We start from the raw sequence: 20,747 nt of genomic DNA on the forward strand, positions 1-20,747 counted from the left end.
CTGTTTCTTTTAAATGCTGCTGGGGAACCCGCTTGATCCACTATATAAGGCTGTGCCTCCATCCTCTTCTGCCCCAGTCACTTATTCCCAAGCACTGTAGCAGAGCCTTATATAGTGGATCAAGCGGGTTCCCCAGCAGCATTTAAAAGAAACAGGATCCTGACCTGTCCACAGAGTTTAAGGCAGCACAGAGTATTTCAGGAGATGAGCACGGCCGGGCACGGCCGGCCACGGGCAGCCGGTCGTTTTTCTGAGCCGTGCTCCCATTATAAAGTATAGGAGCACGGCCCGTAAAATAAAAAAATAGAACATGTTCTATCTTTTTAACGGCACGGGCACCTTCCCGTGAGAAAACGGGAAGGTACCCGTGGCTAACAGAATTCTATGGGCCCGCTATTTCGGGTTGTAATGACGGGTGGCTACATGTGTGCACCCGTCATTACGGCAGCGTTGCTAGGCGATGTCAGTAAATAGTCACTGTCCAGGGTGCTGAAAGAGTTAACTGATCGGCAGTAACTGTTTCAGCACCCTGGACAGTGAATTCCGATCAGAATATAGAGTAACCTGTAAAAAAAAAAAAAAAAAAAGAAAAAAAAGAAAAAAAGACGTTCATACTTACCGAGAACTTTCTGCTTCCTCCAGTTCGGTCTCCTGGCCGTTGCCTTGGTGACGCGTCCCTCTCGACATCCGGCCCGACATTCCTGGATGACGTTACAGCCCATGTGACCGCTGCAGCCAATCACAGGCCAATCACAGGCTGCAGCAAATCACAGGCTGCAGCTGCCTCTGCAGCCAATCACAGGAAAGAAGGTCGGACTGGAGGAAGAAGAGGGACTCGTCACCAAGACAACGACCGGGTACGTATGAAATGCTTTTTATTTTATTTTTAATCAGCAGCCTCTTTTCTCTATCAGTGATTGATAGAGACAAGTGGCTGCTGATTTGTATAATATTTTTGACCGGGTTCGGTCAAAACGTGTTCAGCCGAACCCGGTGAAGTTCGGATTCGCTGCGAACCGAACTTTCCCGATGTTCGGACCGAAACCGGGTTCTGTTGTCCCGGTTCGCTCATCTCTAATTGTGTACATATGTTTGCATTCTCTCTCCAGTGACGAAGCATATTATTGCACTACTGTGACATCACTGAGTGTGTTATCACTGAAATGTGACCTCACTGTGCATTATCCCGGTGCATTAGGAAGACCAAAATAATCCTAAAAGTCTCATGGTCAGTTCACACGTTGCGTAAATACTGCGGTTTTTCCACCTTGGAATTTGCTGTGGAAAATCCGCAGCAAATACAATAGCAGCAAAGTGGAGGAGATGAAACAAATGTCATCCACACGCTGCATAAATACTGCGAGTAAAAAAATGCTCAAAAATTGACCTGTGGTGCGGAATTTCATTCCACAACATGTCAATTGCATTTGCGTAAACGCTGCTTATTTATTGTGGGATTTCCCCATTAAATTCAATGGGGAGGTAAATCCTGCAACAAACAGCAGTTATACTCATACTTACCCAGGAGTCTGTGTACCTTCGTCCAGCACGGCCTCCTGGGAAGACGTTTCATCCCATGTGACCACTACAGCCAATCACAGGCTGTAGCGCCGGTCACATGGGATGAAACATCATCCCAGGAGTGCGGTCTGGATGACATCAAAGGGCCGGCTTCCTGGGAGGACGCTTCATCCCATGTGACTGCCGCTGCAGCCAATCACAGGCAGTACACAGTTTGGTGCACTTTTTCACCCGGAAATCCCTGTGGCAGACAGGGCGAATACGCTGCATGCTTTTACGGAGCGTACCCACCCTATGTGAACCCGGCCTTATGTTCTGAACTTGCTGCTAATAGTGGTCATGGTGAAGTGGCCCTATTCAAAGTTTTGCTAGAGGGCCCTGTGGTTACTGGTCATGCTCCCGGATCACAGAATTTCCCATTACTAGGACCCCTGCTAATCTGCTGTAATGTGTGTGGGAACCCAGCAACAAGTGTTCAATTTCCCTGCAGTTTGACTCATTGAAATTAATGAGCTGCACATGTAATGTCAGGTCCTTCAGATCGACAGATGTTCTATGTAGCTAATAGAGGAGAGTCTGCAACGGGGGCCCCAAAGATCTATTTACACCCTTAAAGTGTACTTGAGAATCGGTCCTTTAATCCAGATAATCCCTTTAGTCATAGCTAAAACACAAAGGACTACCAACTTCACACAGCATCTTCTGTCTATCTACAATAATCAATACGATTTCCAACCTCATAGCAACCAGAACGTGCAGTGCACAAATAAACCGTGACCACTAATTCCTGGTATTTTAGTTAAAGAGGCTCTGTCACCAGATTTTGCAACCCCTATCTGCTATTGCAGCAGATCGGCGCTGCAATGTAGATTACAGTAACGTTTTTATTTTTAAAAAACGAGCATTTTTGGCCAAGTTATGACCATTTTTGTAGTTATGCAAATGAGGCTTGCAAAAGTCCAAGTGGGCGTGTATTATGTGCGTACATCGGGGCGTTTTTAATACTTTTACTAGCTGGGCGTTCTGATGAGAAGTATCATCCACTTCTCTTCAGAACGCCCAGCTTCTGGCAGTGCAGATCTGTGACGTCACTCACAGGTCCTGCATCGTGTCGGCCACATCGGCACCAGAGGCTATCTGCTGCAATAGCAAATAGGGGTTGCAAAATCTGGTGACAGAGCCTCTTTAATCAACGACTCTGTGCAACAGCTTGATCTTTAAAGAGGCTCTGTCACCACATTATAAGTGCCCTATCTCCTACATAAGGAGATCAGCGCTATAATGTAAATGACAGCAGTGCTTTTATTTTAAAAAAACGATCTATTTTCACCATGTTATTAGCGATTTTAGCTTTATGCTAATGAGTTTCTCAATGGACAACTGGGCGTGTTTTACTATTGACCAAGTGGGCGTGTTTTACTTTAGACCAAGTGGGTGTTGCACAGAGGAGTGTATGACACTGGCCAATCAGCGTCATGCACTCCTCTCCATTCTTTTACTCAGCACATAGGGATCCTGTTAGTATAAGACAGCACATAAGGATCGAACACATTAACGATACTGAAGTGTTTAGACAGTGAATAGACATTCCACGGAATGTCTATTCACAATCTCTGCACTTCGTTACTGTTTCTATGGTAGTTACAGCAGAGGAAGCGTAATCTCGTTGTAACCTATCATTTACAGCGTAATCTCGCGGGAGTAACTACTACAGAAACCTTAACGAAGTGCAGAGATTGTGAATAGACATCCCGTGGAATGTCTATTCACTGTCTAAACACTTCAGTATTGTTAATGTGTTAGTATAAGGCTTTATTCAGACGAATGGGAAAAACGTCCGTGCAACGGACCTATATTAGTCTATGGGACCGTGCAGACATGTCCGTGATTTTTACTCAGCGTGAGTCCGCTGAAAAAAAGTCACGACATGTCCGTTCTTTGGGCTTTTTGCGCGAATCACGCACCCATTGAAGTCAATGGGTGCGTGAAAACCACGCATGTCGCACGGAAGCACTTCCGTGCGAACAGTGTGATTCGCGCAACAGCTGTCAAAAGGATGAATGAAAACAGAAAAGCACCACGTGCTTTTCTGTTTACAAACATCCAAATGGAGTGTCATAATGATGGCGGCTGCGCCAAAAGCACGCAGCCACGCATCATATGCTGCTGCCCCACGCAGCTGTTAAGTGGCTTTTGCGCACGCAAATCCGCCACGCTCGTGTGAATGAGGCCTAAGGCAGCACATACTGATCTAAAAGGATCCCTATGCGCTGACTAAATGAATGGAGAGAAGTGCATGACGCTGATTGGTCACTGATTGGTCAGCGTCATACACTCCTCTGTACAACGCCCACTTGGTCAATAGTAAAAAACGCCCAATTGTCCATTGAGAAACTCATTAGCATAAAGCTAAAATTGCTAAGAACGTGGTGAAAATAGATAGTATTTTTTTAATAAAAAGCACTGCTGTCTCCTACATTATTGTGCCAATCTCCTTATGTAGGAGATAGGGCACTTATAATGTGGTGACAGAGCCTCTTTAAATTCATGAGCAACAGAAAATGGAGTTCCAATCAGATAAAGGAGAAACAGAGACGCGACATAGGTGGTGATGATGATCACATAGAAAAGTAGTTACACAACTGGTCACTATTGTCATGTAAATAAATGTGGAACCTGTCCTGCTATCTTGCCATATTGTGAGTACAAAGGTTGAAAGGATTACTATTTGTTAGGATTATGACTACACCTCGCCAAAGCTTTTATATCTGCTACATGTTGTAACTATTTATAGTATAACCTTTTTAATAAAAATAATTTTGAAACTTGCACTTAAAAACCATATATAAGTTTACTTGCGTTTTTCCTTCTTTTAGTATAGTAGTGTGCCAGCTAGATGCCACATAACGAACACCACTTATGCATTGAACTTCTAACTTGTGGGCACCTGGAGATTAGAAAACAGAAAACTGTGGTCTTTCTACTGATTTAAAGTTAGTCACAAAAGTGAGAGGAGTAGGTTTAATATATGTGACGGGTAACAAAGTCAAATAGGAGGATACACCGCGTTACTGGAAGGAATAGGATCCCCACAAGCGTGTTGCGGTTTATAGAATTAATGTGGATCTTATCAAATCCCTTAAAGGAGCAGTTCTACCCTATACATAGATATTCCTATAGCACTTATGTATAAAATGGGCACTAGGCAGGGCCAGAACAAGGTGTAGTCTAAGTAGGTAGTCACCTAGGGAGCCATTGAAAAGGGGGCTCAATTTACCATATATATATATATATATTTTTTTTTTTAAAGTACAAAAACAGAAAAACAGCACTTCTTTGTACAGGCAATCAAATGCTGCATCCGAGTGGATGGTAATGCTGTATGTATGGGAAGCACACGTTTTCTGTGTGAGGGTATGTGCACACACACTAATTACGTCCGTAATTGACGGACGTATTTCGGCCGCAAGTACCGGACCGAACACAGTGCAGAGAGCCGGGCTCCTAGCATCATACTTATGTACGATGCTAGGAGTCCCTGCCTCGCTGCAAGACAACTGTCCCGTACTGAAAACATGATTACAGTACGGGACAGTTGTCCGGCAGTGAGGCAGGGACTCCTAGCATCGTACATAACTATGATGCTAGGAGCCCGGCTCCCTGCACTGTGTTCGGTCCAGGACTTGCGGCTGAAATACGTCCGTCAATTACAGACGTAATTAGTGTGTGTGCAAATACCCTAACAGGCACCCACTAAACAAGAAGCTCAGAGTTACCAGCCCCAATTTACCAAATAAGATTAACGTTCGGCTCTTCTGAGCACGCATGTTATGTTTGTGCATGTAACATTCGTATATGTATGTATGTATGGCTGCGTCCAAATGGCTTTAGACAGAAAGATAAAGGCATTTATTCCCCTCCACCTATTGGCACACTAGGTGGCTGCCTATTCCGCCTACACCTTGTACAAGCCCTGATGATTACATTGTGTACAGTGCTGTGTAGGCACCATTCTACTTCCCTTATGGGAAGGTAAACAACAACAGCTCTGAGCAGCCCTATATGACACTCAAACATTTTTGCCACTTTTTTAGTCCATTGTCTGGGAAGACCAGTGCTGCAGATAGTGAGCTGCCACTACGGTTCCCACCGCAGCCATTTTTCAGATATTTACTTTTTCCTCTCCACCTTCCAAAAGTCAAACTTTATTTTTTTTCCCGTCTAAATAGCCATATCAGGGCTTGTTTTTTGTTACGAGTTGTAGATTTTTAGGACACCATTCATTGTACGATATGATCTACTGGAAAACCTTTGTTTGTGCTGTTGAATGGGAAAAATAAAATAGCTTTTGTTTTCACAATGTTTATTGTGCGGTAAAAACTAACTTCATTCTGCGGGTCAATACGACTACGGCGATACCAAATTTATATATATTTTTTTAATTTGACTACTATTACAAGAAAAAACACAAATTCTTAAAACTAAAAAAAAATGTGTGTCACCATATTCTAAGAGCCATAACATTTTTACTTTTCCGTTGATTGAGCGGTATAAGGGCTAACTGTAGTTTATATTGGTACTATTTTGGGGTACATGAGACTTTTTGATCACTTTTTATTTTATTTTTTTTGTGGGAAATTAAGTGACAAAAAAACAGATTCTGGCGTTTAATGTTTTTTTTTTTAAGGTTCACCTTGCAAGTTAAATAATGCGGCGATACCAGTTATGTTAATTAAAAAAAAAATGTACATTGCTTTTGGGGGAAAAGGGCGGTTTTTGGAATTAAGAATTTTTTATATATTTTAAAGCCAGCGAGCTCGCTCCATACTCTCTCCCCCCCCCCCCCCCCACACAACCTCCGCCGTATACATATATATATGGCAGATGTAGGGAAGGGGTTAACCCTCTGTATAATCCGTGCCAACCAGTTGGGCAGTTTTACTCTTTAGAGATCCTGTCATACTGATGCAGAGGATTGCAATATAAGACTCCGCTTTATTTAAAAGGAGTTTATACATTTGTCTTGGTGGGGTATAGCTTCGATAATAAATGTAAATAAATGACTCGTTGCCATAAACTACTGCGTCATTATAATAAGATTATGTTTAGGGCATGCCTTGTAACAACTGGATCCTTATTAAGAATCAGTCTTGAAGGCCATCAGCTAGGTATTACAAGGTCACACTATCTAATGATATTCTAATCTAGTCCACGCAGCCAGCATACAGAATATGTGACAAGATAACCTCCCTGAAAGTCCTACATACTATTTCACTTCAAAGCAAGCTAAAACGTTTATTGAAGAAAAGGATTTCAACATATAGTTTGTGGAGTATATTTCTGAAAGAGCATGGCACTTGGAGATGGGGCGGGGGAGGCACAATGTAAAAGGTTGGGGTGCAGATCATTCAATCACTGGCGTAGCTATAGGAGTCGCAGCAGTCGCAATTGCGACCGGGCCCCGAAGCCAGGGGGCCCACAGCCCCCCGCACCACATCAATAAAAAGTTACTATAGTAACTCGGGCCGCGGGCCCCTGTTACTATAGTAACAGACTTTACTTACCTTCCTGGTTCCGGATCGCAGGGGAGGTCCTGACGTCAAGCGCTGTGCGCAGCGCATGACGTCACAGCGCTATGCGCCGCGCACAGCATCGAGACGACAGAACTACCGCCGCGGCTGAAGAGGAAGGTAAGATTAGCCCTGACTGGCGGGGTCCGACTCCCGGGACCCGCCAATCAGCTGTTTTGAAGGGGCCGCAGCACTCGTACGAGAGCTGCTCCACTTCATTCCGGTCAAACTGTGAATCGGTGTCGGCGATTCACAGTGTGAGCGAGTATTGAAATGAAGGGGAAGCAGCTCTCGTACAAACAGCTGATCTGCGGGTCCCGGGAGACACATCAGCTATGGATGGCCTATCCTGTGGATAGGCCATCAATGTTTAGGGACTGCACAACCCCTAAGCCTACGATGTAGCAGGCTTAGGGCGCCCATGAGACAGGATCACAGATTGTGTGATCCTGTCTGCTGGGCCCTGTATCTAAGCCAATCACATGGTAGGCTTAGATACATGGCCCATGTGTGATCCTGTCTGATGGGCCCTGTATATAAGTCTAGCACACTGTAGGTTTAGATACAGGGCCCCAGCACACAATAATCTTATACTGTATAAGATTACTGTCTGCTGGACCCTGTATCTAAGCCTACGTTGTGGTAGGCTTAGATATAGGGTCCCACAAACAGTAACACACATGGGCCCTGTATCTAAGCCTAACACATGTGTTACTAATAGTTTTTCTTGTGTGTTTTCTTACAGGTTCGGTTGTTGGACTACGGCGGATTCCTGGACTACTTCGATGACGGCTTTTTTTTTTTATTATCAATAAAATGGTTAATGAGGGATGTGTGTTTTTTTTTTATTTCAATAAAATATTTTTTCTATGTCTTTGTGGTTTTTTTTTAAACTATATTACTACCGCCTTAGTAATGGCCGCCGGCTGATTGACAGTATCCATTGCTAAGGCGGGGCTTAGTGTTAGCCGGTGCAGAGGCGAACACTAACCTCCTTTATTACCCCGATACCCACCGCTACCAGGGGTGCTGGGAAGAGCCGGGTACGATCCAGTACCTGACCATCTGTAGTGATGGTCGGCCACTGGGGTGGCCGCAGGCTGGTATTATCAGGAGGGGAAAGGCCAGATACAGTGGCCCTTCCCACCCTGGTAATGTTAGGCTGCTGCTGCTTTATTATAGCTGGCTGGTTATGAAAAATGGGGGGACCCCACGTCATTTAATAAAAAATTATTGGAAAGAACGATGTCGGGTCCCCCCCAATTTTCATAACCAGCCAGATACAACACAGCAGCAGCAGGCAGCATTACCAGGGTGGGAAGGGCCACTGTTTTAGGCCTTCCCCAGCCTAATACTACCAGCCTGCGCCTGCCCCGGTGCCTGACAGTCACTACAGATGGACGGGTACGGGTTCGTACCCGGCTCTTCCCAGCACCCCTGGTGGCGGTGGGTACCGGGGTAATAATAGTGTTGGCCTTTGCACCGGCTAACATTAAGCTTCGCCTTAGTAATGGAGGTTGTCAATCAGCCAGCGGCCATTACTAAGGCGGTGATAATAAAGTTTAAAAAGATACAAGCACATAGAAAAAATATTTTATTGAAATAAAAAAACACAACCCTCATTAACCATTTTATTGAGAATAAAAAAAACGCCATCATTGAAGTCCTCGAATCCGAAGTCCAACAACCGAACCTGTAAAAAAACACAAACACACAAAAATAATCAGTAACACATAAAGAAGCAGAATTATTATTCTTACCTTTCCTGGGTCCAGCGCTGGAGCCGCAATGTCAGCGAGCTGAGCCCTGTATCTAATCCAATCATGTGTGATACTGTGTGCTGAGCCCTGTATCTAATCCGATCATGTGTGATACGGTCTGCTGAGCCACTGTATCTAATCCTATCATGTGTGATACTGTCTGCTGAGCCACTGTATCTAATCCAATCATGTATGATACTGTGTGCTGAGCCCTGTATCTAATCCAATCATGTGTGATACTGTCTGCTGAGCCATTGTATCTAATCCTATCATGTGTGATACTGTCTGCTGAGCCACTGTATCTAATCCTATCATGTGTGATGCGGTCTGCTCAGCCACTGTATCTAATCCTATCATGTGTGATACTGTCTGCTGAGCCACTGTATCTAATCCTATCATGTGTGATACTGTCTGCTGAGCCACTGTATCTAATCCTATCATGTGTGATACTGTCTGCAGGGCCCTATATTTAATCCAATCCCGTGTGATACGGTCTGCTGGGCCCCATCTCTAATCCTATCATGTGTGATACGGTCTGCTGAGCCGCTGTATCTAATCCTATCATGTGTGATACTGCCTTCCGAGCCACTGTATCTAATCCGATCATGTGTGATGCGGTCTGCTCAGCCACTGTATCTAATCCTATCATGTGTGATACGGTCTGCTGGGCCACTGCATCTAATCCTATCATGTGTGATACTGTCTGAGGAGCCACTGTATCTAATCCTATCCATAGTTGATAGGGTCGTAGTGCTATAGATATGCTGTCTCCTCTACACACATTTTTTTTTGGGCGGACACATATGTATTGGGGCTATTTCCCCTGACATTTTAAGCCCTGAGGGTATGTTCACACGCCAGCGTCTGTTACGGCTGAAATTACGGTGCTGTTTTCAGGAGAAAACAGCTCCGGAATTTCAGACGTAATGGCATGTGCAGGCGTCTTTCGCATTACGGACGTAATTGGAGCTGTTTTTCCATGGAGGCAATGGAAAACGGCTCAATTTACGTCTGAAGAAGTGACAGGCACTTCTTTGACGCGGGCGTCTTTTTTACCGTCGGCACAGAACATCGTAAGACCCATTCTAATGAATGGGCAGATGTTTGCCAACGCTTTTGAGCCGCATTTTCGGACGTAATTCAATGCTAAAACGCCCGAATTACGTCCGTAAATAGGGTGTGTGAACCCAGCCTTAGTGGCTCCCCGGCTGCTAGTGCTGCATTGTTGGGTCACTTAGGAGACCCAGCGATGCAGCTGAAAGCTGCGGACCGTCTGCCATGAGGAGTTTGCGGGGGGGGGGGCCCAATAAGAACTTTTGCATCGGGGCCCATGAGCCTTTAGCTACGCCCCTGCATTCAATTAACATTGTTGTTCTATTTCTTTGAATAGTACAAGGTCTATAAGTTTCAAGAAAAGGTTTAGCGTCTTGTTATTATATGGTTGCATGGTAATTAAATGCCTTTTACACACAAGGGTACCCCTTGAGGGGTGTCTCCCTAATTAGACAAATAGGATCTATAATGAATGGGTTTTTTACAGTATCCTTGGATAAATCCATTGCCTTGTACGAAGGGCTGGGTGTGCCAAGGTTTCTGACCTTTGCTAAATGGGTGGTTTTGAAGTTGAGACCGTCAGCAAAATTGGGCACATTGTTTAGAGTTATAGGGGAATATTTTAAAAGAGAATACCTCCGTAATGCAGAATGCGACAGAACATGCCACAATCTTAAATACATGAGAAAAAAATAATATATGAAATCTGAGGCATTTCAGAGGTACAGTACTGGCTGACAGATTTCTATGGTTACCATATATACATATATGTTCATGAGCCCAAATGCATAGGGATAATGCACACCTCATAGATCATGCACACAATGATGTCACACATAGTAATGTCACAGTAAAGGGTTAATTAACTTAATGAAAATTCAGCACAGGAATTATGCGCACAGCAATGTCACAAAAGTGAAAAAAATGTTCGCAGTGATGTCACACACTGTAATGTCACAGCGCAAAGGTAATCTACTCTGAAGTTACAGAAGAGAAATTATACAAACCGTGAAGTCACAATGCAGGTATAATGCACTGTTACAAAACAAGATTGTACACAGTGATGTCACAGCATAGGGATAATGTACATTATGATACACTATATGGACAAAAGTTTTGGGACTCCTGCACATTACACCTACAGGAGCTTATAGGACATCCCATTTTAAATCCATAGGCATTAATATGGAGTTGGTCCCCCCTTTCAGATAAAACAGTTTCCACTCTTCTGGGAAGGCTTTCTGTAAGACATTGGAGTGTCTGTGAGAATTTATGAAATTTTTTGCCCATTCATCTAGAAGAGCATTTGTGAGGTCTGACACTGATGTTGGACGAGAGGGCCTGGCTCGCAATCTCTGTTCTTGTTCATCCCATAGGTGTTCGATGAGTTTGAGGTCAGAGATCTGTACAGGCCAGTCAAGTTCTTCCAGACCAAACTCACCGACAATGTCTTTATGGACCTTGTTTTGTGCACTGGGCACAGTCATGCAGGAACAGAAATGGCCTTCCCCAAACTGTTCTCACAAAGAAAAACATTGCGCCTCATCATTCCGCGACCCCGCTGTGTAACTTTACGTGGTCTGCTACTTCATGGTTGAGATGCTGTGGTTCCTAAATGTTTCCAGTTTGCAATAATACTACTCCCAGTTGATCGTGGAATATCAGGAGGGAAGTAATTTCATAAACTGACTTGTTACACCAATGGCATCCTATTACAGTACCACAATCAAATTCAGTGAGCTCTTTAGAATGACCCATTCTTTCATAAATGTTTGTAAAGGCGACTGCATGGCTAGGTGCTGGATTTTATACAACTGCGGCAATGGGTCTGAATGAAATACATGAATTCAATGATTAAGAGGTATGTCCCAAAACTTTTGTCCATATAGGGTATCATAGAGGAAAAATGCACACAAAAAAGTCTACATGAATATAAAACATATAATGTCACCATGCAGATATAATGCACACAATGATGTCACAATACAAAGATAATGCAAAATGCAATGCCACACAAAAGGGACAATGCGAACAGTAGGGGTGCAACAAATCACCATCAGCCTCCATAGTAAAACATGGAATGGGGCCCCATTTTTTTCTTTCTACGCTACTCCTTCCATCATTCATAGTCACTGCTAACTGCACATTACCTCTAAATGAAGTTGGACCCATTAATTTTTTTGCCCCATAGTAGCGGCTATGCCGGCTACACTGATAAGTACATCCATGGTAATGACTATAGCCGATCCGACTCCTGTACTTAAAAACCTAATGCCATTAAAAACTGCAGTTAATCTTAATATGCCGCTTTCACAGTTGTGTGATGACCCTGGAGCTGGGTTAACAACTTTTTGTCATAGTGCACAAAGAAACAAAAGATTTTGGTCTTTAACACCAAAATTAGCTTTTTTTGTTTGGACAAATTCTTTATTTTCATTCTGTTTACAGAACCAGTAAATAGGATCAGGGCAGGACGTACAGAAAGGAAGGAAAGGGGTAAGGGAAGTTACATGAGTCACGTGGAAAAAAATTCTAGTCAAAAATCTAAGACTAAATTGGATAAGTCCATGATATAAAGGATCTTAGTACATTTATAAAGTACAATAACACTGGATTTAGTAAATCCTTACCAATTGAAGAATCACGTGTAAGAGTGTGATTGTGTTTAAGGCGGGAATGATTTAGTGTGTGGGTATTCGATAAGGTTCTGGTTTTTTTTAGCTAGTTATTACAAAATTTGTCAAATTTCTGTCCATGTTCACTTTGTTTTTTTTCCATATGATTGAATAAAATTGATTTATTTCAATCATTCTGGTATTGTGGGTGGTTCTGTTTCTGTGCCATTTCCAATGCTTCCAATACTTTTTTTTTAAAAGTGGGCAGAGCTTAGTGAAAGGGGCGGGGCCACCCACAGCTTTACACAGAAACTGGCGCAAATTATGGCGGAAGTAGATTTCACTCTGTGGCGCTAGAACAGCCGAAGTGAAGACAATTATTAAGCTGCATGTACCCCTTAATAAACTTGTTGCATCTTACTACTGCGGGCTTTCAGCTCAGACTGGCGTATGAAAAGCCAGTCTTAGTAAATGTGTCGCAATATGAGAAGGAAATTTATAAACTACTTGTTGGACCGCCAGCAAGAAGTCAATTGTTTTCGGTAGAGTTTCAGGTGTTTTGTACCATCTTGCTCCCTTGTAAAGGAGTTCCTCTATCCTTGCAGAAATTTTAAAATGATGGGTTCCTTAAAATCAAAATTAGTCCTGTTATACTGGTTACCCATTTTATGATGAAGGCAAGAGTTTAATTTTCACAGATTAGAAGTTTGTATAGTTTTTAAAACCTTAGGGGGTGTTTTTTCAGCGCAAAATACAGAAACCACGTTATATGTTTGACAATCTGGAAGATGTAATTTGATAGAATCAGTGATAATTACATATTCTTGATAACTGTGACTAATGTTTTTAAGGATCAGTTCACACGTTGCGTAAATACTACAAATTCCGTTATCGAAAATGTGCAGCATAATACAGTAGCAGCATAGTAGATGAGGCAAAACAAATCTCATCCACACGCTGCGTAAATAATAAGCGTAAAAAACACTCAGAAATTGACCTGCGGTGCAGAGTTTATTCCGCAGCATGTCAATTGTATTTGCGTAAACTCTGCCTATTTGTTGCAGGCTTTTCCCATTGAATTGAATGGGGAGGTAAAACCTGCAACAAACAGCAGTTGTAGCGATTCCGCCTCAAAAACCGCAAAGCTGCAGAAATTAATAAAATGATCTTATACTTACCCAGGGAGTCTGTGTTTCTTCCTCCATGACGGCCTCCTTGGATGACATTTAATCCCATGTGACCGCTGCAGCCAATCACATGCTGTAACGACGGTCACAATATTGGTAACTAGTGCTTCCTCCAAGTCACAGGTAGGCAAAAGGATAGCTAAAGCAGCTCTGCATGTTGGGGACCTGGACCCCATCAAATAACTTCCCATTTTTCAGCCTCCTCGACCTTTCAGTGTGACATGGGAACTGTTGGATTGGACCATTTAACTGTAATCCAACCAGAATATTCAGATTTTGAGTGCTTAGGTTTTAAGTTAATATAAAAGGTGAAAAGTCTAAATCAATGGAGAACATTTATCAAGTCTATTGTAAGTACAGACTGTTTTTATGTGCTGCTTGATATATTTGTTGACATTTTTTAAAATGACAGAACATAATATGTTCTTTGACAAATACGTATTTGGGTCAGGTCATGGATGGTGTTTGACTATACCAGTATGTCCTTTTACAATCGTAGTGAGACAGCCTCATGTAAAGCTCACATGGGTTACCAAGAAAATGGCATAATTTTGACAATATTGTGCGTTCTTTCTCCAAAGTACACAAATACGGTGCACTTAAATGTAATGTCGTGTAACTTAAAGAAGAAAAATCACACGGCACTCACCATTTTCCAATTGATCTTGGTGCTTTAATTCATTAATTTAAGGCAGAAAAGACACGGGAGACACAGGTAAGACAGCTGGCCTGCAGCCGTTTCACGTCCTCCAGACGCTTTCTTTCTTTTATACGGTTATGCTATTCTGAACATTTAAAAAGCAATGGAAAAAATGGGAAAGAACTGACGCAGGTGTGCACGGAGCCTTAGTATGGTAGCATTGGTAAAGTCTTACAGACAGTGATGCTGTGTAGTCGCATATGTTTAGGTTTCACGACATTCAGGCAAATTCGGCAGTTGACAAGAACAGGTGGGCACTCCGATGTACAGTGACACATCTGGTGCTTATTTGGATATATAAGTTTCTCGAGCTTAGTAATGGTTGCTAAGTGATATCACAGAACTAATGGGTTGGTAGTAGCTTGGTGTATTGGAACTTGAATTGAATGGTTGAAAATGAGCATGACGAAGCCTATTCCTACCTCATAACGGCTTACAATAAATATACAGTTTAGCGAACGGTTAACCAGATTACATCTTAACTGTTCAGTATGGTTTAATATGAAGACTGGCATCAATATTACTATTGTAATGAAGCAACATTAAAGAAAAATCCAGATACCTCTGAAATAGGAGCTAGATGCCCAGAATAACAGTACATTAAACTACTACAAAATACAACATTGAGTCAATATATAGGTAAGGAACTTTATAATGCTCTCAAATCTGTTGAAGACCACACTTTTCCTACTCTAAGGCCTTATTCACACGAACGTGTTAAACGTCTGTGACACGGCTGTTGAAACAATGGGCGTCACACGGACCTATATAATTCAATGTGACCGTTCACACCATTGTTTCACGCTTTCCTCCATAGACTCTAGTCTATGCGGGACGCGTGATATCGCGTCCTGCAGTGCAGAGCACGGATGCACCTCGGACGTGAAAAACGAGATGCGCAACGCCAGTCTGAATCTAGCCTTAGTTTCACAGATCTTCACACCACTACTCGATGCTGTTGGGTGAATGTCTACATACTCTATCATGATAATGCCCCGATTACATATAGCCTTGTAGTAAAATTCATATCCCAACATGTGTACATGCCACTGTCTTCAATATTAAAGGAACCACAGAAGGCATTGGGAATTAATAACTGCTGGTATCTTCATTGATCTTGAAAATGAGGGTGCCAAGTTCTTGGTGGAGAAGGGCTGTGTGTGACAGCCACTCTATATTATTTATCTTTTATTGACTAAAAAAGTGTTACCACCCCTAACATTTATGATATACGAATAGGAAATGCCATTAATTTATGATCGATGTTGGTCAATGTTGGTCCTCTACCAATATTCTGTAGCGTCATACCAACCTTCTGGTCGCATTGTCTAAGATCAGTTTGTGGCCGGGAATGGAGATGGGCAACCCCGTTCTCGGGATCAGTGGGGGTGTAAGATGTCAGACCGTCATTGCTCACACTTTTATGGCATATCAAGGGGATACTCTTTAAACGTGAACATAATAGTTTCCAAAGTCAGGAATACATTGCTCAAACCTGAGTTTGGTGTTTAGTGATTTTAGTGACTACCAGCTAATTCCCCGTCACATTACTAGGACTGGGCTGCCACTGAGACAGCCTGAAACGCATGACATTAGTGTGATCTACTACTGATCCTGTGGAGATCTATTATTCTCACCTTGAGTAGAGAAGGGGTTACATGGTTAGCTGCATGCTAAATAAATTCTGCTTCATTTGTTGAACTGGATAGGAAAATCAATGCATGAACAGAAAACTCTGATCATTGCTTAACAACTTGTGCGGTTCTTTTCATTGTCAGCCAGATCCCCAGTCATTTGTTTCTAGCACACAAAAACATTTGGCGCGCATTACTACTACAGATGCACAAAACAACTAGTACATTATTGATATGACAGCCATATGGAAAAGGCTTGAGAAAAACACATGGAGAAAGCTTGAGAAACAGACACTTCCAACTTCTAGGGAACGCTCACTTTACTGAATTTTAAATAGTAATTGTTATTTATCAAATATCACATTTCCTGCATCGGTTAATGAGTCTCAGGAGATTTAATGATATTTCATACATATTCCTATTTGTACAATACATCATGTAAAGAGCAAATGACTTCTATTATTGCCACAAACCAATACTACAAGGCCCTGTTCACGCAGAGTTTTGTTTACCCAATTTTTGCCGCGGAAACTACGGAAAAAACTGCCGAAATCGCCTCCCACTATTTTCAATAGGAGGTGGAGCCGGTTTTTTCCAGCAGGCAGCAAAAAAAACTAGTGGGCAAAAGAAGTGGCATGCTCTATATTAAAGGCGTATTCCGCCTTAAAAGCCCATTGAAATCAATGGGAGACAGAAAAAACGCTGCGAACTACCGACACGTTTAACGCGTTTTATGTCAAGAAACGTTTACAGATTTTTCCTTTGCCTGTTGAAGAAATCGGTAAAGAGCACTCAGACAGGCTAGATTGAGTAGTTTTAAGGCCCAGTGGCAATTGTGGACAGAGATGTTCCTGTGTTAAGAAGAGGGGAGTCCATCTCCTTGTCGGGTTATTATTATGGATATTGTTATTTTCTTTTGCCTGTGTAACATGCTATTGGATGTACAGATACTTTGATACTTTCTTGGTGTCTACCCTCGTTTCCCTTCCTTCCCTCCCTTGGCCTTCCTTACCCCCCCCCCCCCAATTGTTCTTATTTGAATACCTTCATTGTCCTTGATTGTACTGTTTTGTACTTTTAGAAGTGTACAAATTAGTATTTTGTAACTTGCTGGACTTTTGTTGTATAATAAAAAATTAATGATTAAAAAAAAAAAAAAAATAAAAAAAAAAAAAAATCGGTAAAGAGACGCCTAAAAACGCGTAAAAAATAACTGCAAAAACCAGCCTGTGGTGCAAGAGCACTAAAAAAAAACGGAGCAGATTTTTCCAGGCAGAATTTTTTATGAGAACATACCCCAACAAGATACGACAACACTAAATGTAGAAAATACATAAAAATTCAAAAGAAATCCCAACAGTAACTTCCTTGACCCCTTAGTGACCGGCCTATTTTAGGCCTTTTTATCAAAGCAATTTTTTTCCTGTTTTCCATCGCCGCATTCACTTTTTTATTATTATTTATATTTTTCAGTCAACATAGCTGTATGAGGACTTGTTTTTTTGCGGGATGAGTTTTATTTTTCAATGGTAAGATTTAGGGGTACATATACATTTTTGATTAACTTTTATGAATTTTGTTGGTGCAATGAAAAAAAAAAACAGCATTCCCGCCATTGTTCTATGCATTTTAAATTTACGCCGTTCATCATCTGGTGTAAATAACATGTTACCTTTATTCTATGGGTCGGTGCAATTATAGCGATACCACATATATAGATTTTTTTAATGTTTTACAACATTTGCACAATAAAAACACTTTTGAAGTAAAATGTTTTTTTTTTTTGCATTGTCGGATTCCAAGAGCCATAACGATTATATTATTCGTCGATGTCGCCATCGTTGTCATTTTCATTGGTACCGTTTTGCGGTACATGGGACTTATTGATGAGCTTTTACTATTATTTTTTGGGGAAAAATGGCAAAAATTTGCCTTTTTTTTTTTTTTTTTAAGGCGCACACCTTGCTATTCCAATAACATATTAAGTTTATTGTTGGTTACATTATAATCACGGCTATACTTTACCATATATGTGTATGTTTTTTTTTTTTTTTACTGTTCACTTTAAGTCATTTTTATTTCACAAAAATGCATTCTTTTTTCAGTCTCATGGACAAGAGTGGTGCAGTTTCTTCAAAAAGCCCCTTTTTTTTTTTAAATTTTTTTAATTTTCAGAAACCTTTTTAAGGTGAGCTCAAATGGTGGTCCAGTGGCATTTCTTGCACATGAACGTTAATTTTTAACTTTTGTTCTAATACATACTTGGGACTAGTGATGCCACCAAGTACACATTGGTGTTTTTATGACTTGAAACCTTTTTTTCCCTCAACAGCTGCATGCCTTCTTTATGGCTTTTGTCATGGTTGTTCCATTTGCAGAGAAAATGTATTGTACTTCACCCAACAGTGTTCTGTAGTGCCTATCGACAGAGTCATTCTGTGTTCTGTGTGGAGTCTTTGTGCTTACAGAAAGTCAAATAGTGCTACCATAGTTCAAGTGCTACCATAGTTCAAAACCGTGCCCAGAGAGTGCATACTTTGCCAAGGAAAACCGTACATCCGGTGCCTACAGACATAGAGGTTTTCCCACCAAAGACATTTATGACATATACACAGGAGTGCAGTGTTATTTGTAGCCTGTCCAGGCTTAACTCCAAATCACGTCCATTCCACAATTATGTGCAGTATCAGAGTTGCCAACACCGTTTTTTCTGCGAGGCACAAGCGGAAAAGAACAAATATGAAGCACCGGGCGCCAGGGTTGTTTTTGATTAGTGCAGAATAAAGCTGGTCCTTACTTTGCCTGAGTACACGGTCAGGGCCTAGGCCAAAGAGAAAGGGGAGTCTACTGTTGTACAGGTATAATGTTAGGCTAAGATTTTTCATACAAGCAGAGTTTAAATTTGATCCCGTTTAGTAACCGTGGCGTTTGTGATGTCTAGCGACTGTTTATAATAAAATAACTGATATTGTGATTGCAATTAATCTGCTATAGTAACCTTAGGGTCACACCTTATCATTGCATGTGTTGCTTTTTAAACAGTGTTGTTTTTTTTAAATGTTTTCATGTCCCCCCACATCTCATTACAAGTAAACGAAAACAGGAATCATATGTACAGTGGTGTACATAGAACAAAAAGAGGACCGCATAGAGGTCAGAATGGACCTATCCATTATGTGCTGGATTTTTCCAACCAGAAAGTTTTTCTTCCCCTTCACACACTTTCCCTGACCCTTAGGCCCATTCCCTATGCAATTGCTTGCCAACAATGAAGTTCCACTGGGAGACTCGACCAGGTTTTGGATACCCAGAGGCAAAGGGGATGGGACCAACCAGAGTCCCCTCTCTCCTAGGGCCCAACATCATCTACCTCTATAATAAATACACATTTGCATATGTATTACGGTAAAGCAAATTAACGTTCATGTGCATAATAACTTGTAAACATCTTACTTGTTATATACATATGTTCCCCTCAAATTGATCTTCCTATCATTTATGTATCTTTCATAATCTTCCACACCATCTTTGATCGAAATAACAAGCATCACTATGACAAGCGGCACCATAGTGATCTCCTTATGAAACACTTCAACTTGAGGCATCCAGTTCAAGATAGCAAGGAAAAGAAAGTAGGTGTTTGCAGACCTGCGCGGGACAAAGGTGAAAACGTAGATGGAGCTATTTTTACACATGTAGATAAGATTATAGGAGACACGCAACAAAATGAATACAACATATAGTATAAAAATTTAATCTGCTCAGAATTACTAATTGAATAGATCATTCTTTCACTACGGTCATTGAATTGTAGGTTCACTTTTGATGATGTTGAATCCAATAATTATCACTATAAGGAGTTCTATATACAACTGTTTCTTAAAGGGTTATTTTTTTTTTCTTTATAAGGCTGCTTACTCATAAACAAAGAAAAGTAACGGTCTATAAACCGGTTTCTATTTTGCATAATTTTCCAGTTCTCTGAATTTGTGGATGTTTTAATTTGATTGTCATGATTTGCCCCCTGTGTCACCCACTTTTCCTCCATTTTAGAGATAAAAACAAGTCCCTATTTAAAAAGTCTGACAGATAACATGTGATTCCAGATTTAAGTTTAAATGACTTCCTGGGATCAGCCAAGAAAAGCTGTATTCAGTATAATTCCAGATAATCTGGATCTATACTGATAAAACTAAGGAGTTACAGTGGAGGAATTTGGGGCTATTTCAAGTAAAGGACCTTCAGGCCATGAAACCAATTTAGAAAGACTGATTTTAATTAAACTATTTCCCATAAAAAAACAATAATTTTTTAATCAAGTCATAAAAATGGATTTGTACGATAAAGACTAATTTGATTCTTTTCTGCTCTTTAAAATGAAAGCCTATATAACCTTCTAAAATCTGGAGACCTCGGTAAAAGTAAATCCATCAGTTGTCTAATGAAAATTCGGTTTAACGGTTTCTTTGCTAGCTTTTTGTTTGAGTGTTTTGGTAGTCATCGAATTTGTCTGCCATTTTAACCTTGACAGGATTTGTCCCCTAACTTTACTGGTATCCTGAAAGGCAAACTTACTAGCTATGTGATGAATTATTTTACAGAAGGGGAATGTATAATGTATTTTATTTTCATGACTTTTTTTAAAAGCTGTAGCTTTCGTTTAATTTTTAAAAACTTTCAATAGGGCTGCCATATAGGAGACATACA

General features: G+C 41.2%; 1 protein-coding gene across 1 annotated transcript in view; it reads right to left on the reverse strand.

Moving 5' to 3' along the window:
* ATP10B (ATPase phospholipid transporting 10B (putative)) overlaps nt 1–20,747 on the reverse strand; it is a 128,672-nt gene that overhangs the window by 107,238 nt on the left and 687 nt on the right. Inside the window, exon 2 of the mRNA XM_075859938.1 lies at nt 19,494–19,688. Within this exon, the coding sequence (XP_075716053.1) occupies nt 19,494–19,688 (195 nt within the window). The remainder of the gene's footprint in view (nt 1–19,493; nt 19,689–20,747) is intronic.

The sequence above is a fragment of the Rhinoderma darwinii genome, chromosome 3 (genome assembly GCF_050947455.1).
Source record: "Rhinoderma darwinii isolate aRhiDar2 chromosome 3, aRhiDar2.hap1, whole genome shotgun sequence".
NCBI lineage: Eukaryota > Metazoa > Chordata > Amphibia > Anura > Rhinodermatidae > Rhinoderma > Rhinoderma darwinii.